The sequence below is a fragment of the Cucurbita moschata genome, unplaced genomic scaffold, assembly GCF_002738365.1.
Source record: "Cucurbita moschata cultivar Rifu unplaced genomic scaffold, Cmos_1.0 Cmo_Scf00168, whole genome shotgun sequence".
NCBI classification, from domain to species: Eukaryota; Viridiplantae; Streptophyta; class Magnoliopsida; order Cucurbitales; family Cucurbitaceae; genus Cucurbita; species Cucurbita moschata.
The window spans coordinates 31,120-37,981 of record NW_019268684.1 but is presented as its reverse complement, the minus strand read 5'-3'; the positions used below and the strand labels follow the sequence as shown (position 1 = coordinate 37,981).

Genomic DNA, 6,862 nt, shown 5'->3' with positions numbered 1-6,862 from the left:
CCTCACGGACCGGTTTCGAACCACCACTAGTGTCTTCTCCACTATCCTCCGGCCTTAGAACGGGATTGTGGAATCCGGTGAGTGACTAAACTTGGGAGGGACTTTGTATATGTGAAGCGAGTGTTTGTGAGAGGTTTTTCTCAAGGTTTTTCACCAAGATAAAAAAAAAAGGACTTCCCATGTATCATGATCACTCTATTTAAAGAGTCATGTTTGCATGTTCATGTAAATTTGAGATCACCAAATTTTGACACTTAAAATTTCACTCAAATGTTTGGGATTATGTGGCAAGCATGCATGTTTGAGTTAACCAAATTTTGACACTCAAAATTCCTTTCAAACTTGTGGGGTTTATTTGGCAAACATGCAAGTTTGGTTAAAAAAAAATTTGACACCTCAAAATTCCACTAACATGGATTTTTCCATTAGATGAAGTCAACATTTTGACTTTCTTCATTTTAATTCATCAATTAATTTGAATAATGAATTTCAAATTAAAGTAACATTAAATGATTAATTAAACTATTTAATATTGATTCAAATGCCAATCCCAATCATTTCCGACACATAATTGATTAAGATATTCAAATCTTATTTAAATATCTCAGATTCTCTCTTTTTGTTTAATTCGTAAATAAAACAAAATTGCGATTAAATATATTGTATATATGTAACGCATATTCCCGAATTTGAATTCGAACACTTCGAACTCACTCGTCACACTGTTCTATGGTTTAGTCCGATATGAGCTAGCAGAGGGACCTAATGAACCTATAGATCATGGGCTCCAACGATCCAAGATTAACCGGTTAAACTCATTAACCAGGTTAACCAACATTCGTTAACTACTAGGACACTCCACTATAGCCTAGTAGTTGCACTCCCCTCACTATAGATATATTTCTGTCCATTTGAAATAACCATGATTAGTAAGTCGATCCTTCACAGGTTGTTCATAACTAGAGTTGGGTCAATTTACTATTTTACCCCTGAAGTTACTTCTTGTTCCTTATGTCTCATTGATCCTCTAATGAACAATTGGTTTGTGGTCCAACCAGTAAACCGAATCCCTCTCAGGCCAATGAGAGGGTGGGGCCCTTTGTTCAAGACCTGGAGTGAGTGCTTAAGGGAACTACCTTTCTTCTATCCCTAAAAGCGGGTAGGAGTGAATTCCGTCTTGCACCCCACGTCCCCAGCCATTCACCCAGTCTTACCCCTGAAATGGGAGGCCTATTGAGTCGGTGAACTAGAGCCACTCTCACCCATGAAAATCTAAGGATAATTCCGAATAAACAAGAGTTCATGGTTAGCTCAGGATTAAAACCGAGTTACCTAGGTTATCGACTGAAAAGAAAATCAGTCTCAACAGTAAACGACATTATAAAGTAAGAGTGATTTTCTTCATGGTCCGATCTTATGCAATACTCATTGCATAGGACGCCCCCACTCACATGTTTCCACATGTACAATTTAGTGATCACATTGTTTATATTATATACAAAAGTGGGCCGCATCCATAGTGTCCCCAGAATAAGGTACTCAGCCTTATCCTTATACTATAGATCATTTTGACTATATACTTGAACTTGATCCACTCTTATGTCTCTACATATAGTTCAAGTAATCATACTATAATCAGAGTGTTCTTAGTTTATTGGATTTAGATTAATGATCGTAAAGTTTACTTTATTCAATAACAATTTTTACTGAATAAACAATAATAATAACTTTATTGAAAATAGAATATGTTTTTTTTTTGTTTACAAACTATGAGTTTTAGGACATAAAACCCAACACATAGCATCATCATAACACATCATAATGTCATATAAAAAATCATATCATCATAACATCATCATAACACATCCTCATAACGTATCACATCATCATAACGTATCCTATTGTCAAATGCATGACCTGTGCACCACTGAGTACGTATCATCATACACAAGACAACTCTTCTGACCATGCAAATAGTAGGGCCACCAACTTGGTTGCCCTTAGCCGACACTCTATCCTATTTCTGAGATTCGCTTGACTAGTCCCTCAAAGTTCGTAACGACGTACACTGAGGTATTCCACCATATTAAGAGCATCCGTCTAATTCTTCAAATAGTTTTACTTCTTACATATTTACTTAATTACTTAAATTGAATAAACGAGACTTACACAGACCTCAATTTCTTCCAATAACTTCAAATTCAACTCCGGGAGGGTAAAAAAACATTGGAATTGATACCAAAACCTAAACTTGAGCCACCTGAGCCATTTTCCTTTCGTTGCAGCCATGAAGCTGTGCCAAGCAACGTCCAGCCGAGTGAAGCGATAGGGAGACATGCATCATGCAGGTGTACGAAGGATGGAGCATGTGCAGGTCGTCTTCTCAAACGTACGAGTTGTATTTGCTGGATTGTGTGGGTCGTGGGCTGCAGGTTGGTTTTTCGGCCGTGAGCGTCTACTAGGCCCCGTGGGTTGCTGGGCTGTGAACGTCAAGTGGCCTGTTTGTCACTCGCTGTAGATGGGTTTCCTTGAATCCATGGGTTGTGTCTTTTTCACTCGACTGTCCAACGGTTGTTTTTGTTCGTTTCTCTCACTTTTGAAAATTGTGTTCTAGCGCTCCTCTATTCGAGATCCGACAACCGTGACTTCGTGTCGACCTGTCTTCCAAGTACACGACATGGTAATAATCTATGTAATAATATAAATATATAAAAATAATATTTAAATGAACTTCCAAACAATATCACTTATTTTACGAATGGCTTCGAAATAGCTTTCTCATAGTCGAAAATGCTTATCTCATTTTGATCCACAAGAATAAACCATACACAAATTATGTTGTCCTAACCAAAACTCCAAAAGTCTGAGGGCTCCCAAACTTGTAATCTTTGAGAGAGCTTTGAAGTTCATTAATGGCTATAAATACTCAACTCCCTAACCCATATCCAAACCGAAATCAAAGAAGATCAAGATGTTTGAATGTCCAGGCGGTTCTTCCCCTCACCGTATTTTGTTCTATCTTCTTCAAAACTTTAGAATAACTTATTGTAATGCCCCAAAACGATAGGAAAACAGCAATGGCCGGAGCTTGTTTTTGCAGAGTATTCTATTGTTGCTATGATCATAGAGAAAGAGAATCCCAATGTGAAAGCACAGAAGATTCTAGCTGGGAGTTCGAGAATTTTGAACATCGATTGTTCAGGAGTTTGAGTTGAGGTCAATATTAAGGACGTTGTTGGTTTAGTTCCTAAGGTTGGTTAAGGATCGAGATGTATGAATTTATGCATACATATAATGTATTTGAAGTTAATAATACGGTAGTATCCTCCTACCACTTTAATTTCATTCAACTAGCCGATCCTTTTTACTATTCTTCAATAAACTCCTGAATTGAATTAAGGGTTAGAGGACCTGATATGTGGAAATCACTACAAGGGGAGTAAGATTCGGATTACCTTGTTGATCGAATATCTCAAGGCAAGAACATTGTTTGAGATTCGAATCTCTCCACAAGCAAGATCGATTATGTCTAGCTTGAATGATTCTTGTTGATCAAATATCTCAAGGGAAGAACACTTGATTGAGATTGAAATCACTCCACAAGCAAGATTGATCATGTCGAGCTCGAATGATTCTACATGCAACCTAAACTATATAGAATTCAAAGAAACTTAGCCATTGGCTAAAGAAAAGCACAAATGCTCCGTTTACTATATTTTCCAAGTCTACTTACAAATACAACATACATGACTTTATATAACTTTAAAATGAAACTGAAACTATTAAAGGCATTCCAAGAGTTGTAACATTCATACTTAATAGTCAAAATTAACCATTATGTAATTGTAACCAAAGGTAAATAAAAGTCTTAAAATACATTAATGAAATACAATAACTCTAAATTACTCTAAATTGTAATCCACCCAAAATTTATAACATGAAACTTCATTCCTCCTCAATGTGGCATGAATTGAAATATCTTTTAATAATTTCAACAATATTTTCTTCACATCTTCATTGAACCATATTGTATGATCGATATCTCTTGGTTCATATCAATAAGCAACAGAATCGAGTTAAGTCTAGGGTAAGCACGTAGATTGGTGGGTCGAGACTTAGGATTGAACACCTTTAGAAGTCTGAGACCAATGGAATCGTGAAGGGCGATCAGAGGGTGAGACAATATTATAACAAAATAGTGTGCGCAAATTAGTAATTTAGGGCACGACAATATTTTAAACACAAAATAAGAAACAAACTCAAAACATTTTAAAACAAAAGAGTTGAGGACGACCGGTGAGGTTAGTCTATGGCACCTGCCCAAGAGTCCACTCCCGATTTCGACCGGCTCCTTACCTGAAAAAAATGGAGAATAAGGAATGAGTACAAAGACTTAATATGTAGCCTGCTTGTAGGCTCTTAATCGTGTCGTTGATATGCTAGGATGCCACACTCTTTCTTGTCTTGTTCTTGTTTCTTATTGTAAGTACTTATGCCCACTTTTTCTTGACTTGGGGTTCTTATCGTGATTTATTCTAAGGATCATGGTCCGTGGATTCTAAAACCTTGGTTATCCTTTAAGGGCCTTAGTACCATGGTTCTTGGTTCTTGTACTTAGAACCAGGATCTTGATCCATGTTCTAGACCTAGATCTTTCTCTTGTCTTGTTACTTTCTAGGTATTTATTATGTTCTTGATTTATTCTCCAAGACGCTCCCCCTACGATTTACGACACTAGCCATACGCCTGACAATCCTGTGTCCAAGGCTTGCTACTCAGTGGTAGATCGACTGCACTGCATTGTGGACACGTCGTGTTTTTAGGACATTAATCACGAGGCTAGGTAGTAGTTACCTGCACGTAGGATCCGTCCTACGAGAGGCCGTTGATCATGTGAGTAACTTGTTTAGGTGGCATGTACCGAGGGGTAGCACCCCCTCACCTTAGGTTACTTCATGGCCTGTGGGACGGATTCACCGGTTAACAATCCAATGGATGCAAGGAGACTAATACTCTGCATGTTGTTCCCCACCTTGTACCATTGCGAAGGATAAGTTTTCTGCCCAGGTCTTTGTATCAAGAGTGTTGAAACTCTAGAGCCAAAAGTAAACAATTGGTTCCCTGCTAGGTTAGGGATGCGATGAGAGACTACAATTAGGTTGCTTAATCGTGACGAGAGGGTACTCTAGAGTTTAGAGGTAACAGAGGAATTATGGACTTAGGGAATCGTGTATCTCATTTCTCGTTCCCTCATTACATGAATTTGGCATATATTAATACACATTTTGGTTTCCCTCTTATTTTTTACACATTGATTGGCAAAATTTTTCCTAGAAATTCAGGGTGTGACATGGTGAAATCAAAACTCCAGAATGGTTCTCCCAAAATGCATTGAGTAATTCTTGCGAAAGAAGTCTTGCGCAATTCCTATTCGAAACTATAGTTCTAGAATTTTTTGAACTTATCTGTTCTACCTCACTTTAAAATTTCTAAGGCCCTCGTAAAAGTTTTGAAAGTTCAACTTGAAAAAATAAATCAGGTATTTAATACCTTGTTTAACTTGGGTGCTATCCCATATGTAATGTATGAATTGCTCTCTCTATTTTGTATTTTCTACTGAAAGTATTCATATTGTTGTCCAATATATGAAAGTGTTTTAAAAACCAATGAAATATTTATTATTCTTGGGATAATAACAACTTAAATCAAATATTATTATTATCTATTCAAGGAATTTTGTTATTGAAAATCTAATAAATCTCTAAAATTATCCCAAAATTAACCATAAAATTGTGTTGCATAATTGAAATTAGTTAAATGATTAAGTTTTTCTACCATGCATTTACATAGTTTCTTGCCTGTACTATAAGTATGTATATTTATTCACATGTCCAACACAAATTGGTAGTTAAACTAAAGGTTGATTACGAAATGATAAAGAATATTGTCGTTTTCTTTCTTCTCACGGTGGCTCTAGTTGGGGCTCAGGTTCCAAGGGTCGCGTTACCACCACCGGGACCTTCTAGATATTACATTCATGTGGTTAACGGGCTAAGCAAACTTGGATTGCTTGTGCATTGTCAGTCTAAAGACGATGACTTGGGGTATCATCATTTGCTTAATCATGGAGATGATTACCAATGGAACTTCAAGGTTAACTTTTGGGGAACAACCCTCTTTTGGTACAAGTTGGAGACGCTAGATGCATATGTCTCTTTTGAAAGCTTTTGGCCTGAATCGCAGCACTTATGGCTCCGTGACAGGTGCAAACATGGAACTGTAGGAACTTGTATTTGGACGGCTAAAGATGATGGAATTTACTTGAGAAACTTTCTTGCTAATGTTGATGAATTGATTCACAAGTGGACCTATAAAAGATAGAGAAGCTCTATTATCTCCTTTTGGTGGAATTATCCTTGAGAAACAAATGAAAAATAATGGGATAACACATAAAATCTTGTTGTTGTTATTTCCTTTTTCTTTTTTTTCTTCTTTATTTTCTTTTATTTTTTTGTAGGGAAATGTATTTGATAATTAACTGTGTTGTTGTTCTACAAAATTTTAAATTATGAAAAAAAAATTAAATTTATATGAGAATATAAGTTTTTAAAATTGTAATATCCTTTTTAAATCAAAACTAAAAAAAATAATGATTTTTACTGACAAATCTTAGAGATAGTTTAGAATAAGAAAATCTAAAATAGGTATTAAAGGCTCGTGTTACTGCAATCTTCACATCGACTTTCAAATAGGATGGAAGGCACAATCCTTTAATTTTCATATATCTTATTAAAAGTTTCACATATTATATTGTAGTTCCACAATCTTCTTTGATGTCCGATTTTCAAGAATTTGGATCTGG

The 6,862-nt window shown here is 36.1% G+C and overlaps 1 protein-coding gene across 1 annotated transcript; it reads left to right on the top strand.

Annotated features, from left to right (window-relative positions):
* The first annotated feature begins 5,931 nt into the window (after positions 1-5,931).
* Positions 5,932-6,381, top strand: LOC111440332 (S-protein homolog 74-like). The gene has a single exon (XM_023077498.1). It carries the CDS (start codon positions 5,932-5,934, stop codon positions 6,379-6,381), a length of 450 nt encoding a protein of 149 aa, XP_022933266.1.
* The last annotated feature ends 481 nt before the right edge of the window (positions 6,382-6,862 follow it).

Coding starts and splice junctions, on each gene's coding strand:
- LOC111440332 (XM_023077498.1), top strand. CDS start 5,932: ATGATAAAGAATATTGTCGTTTTCTTTCTTCTCACGGTGGCTCTAGTT.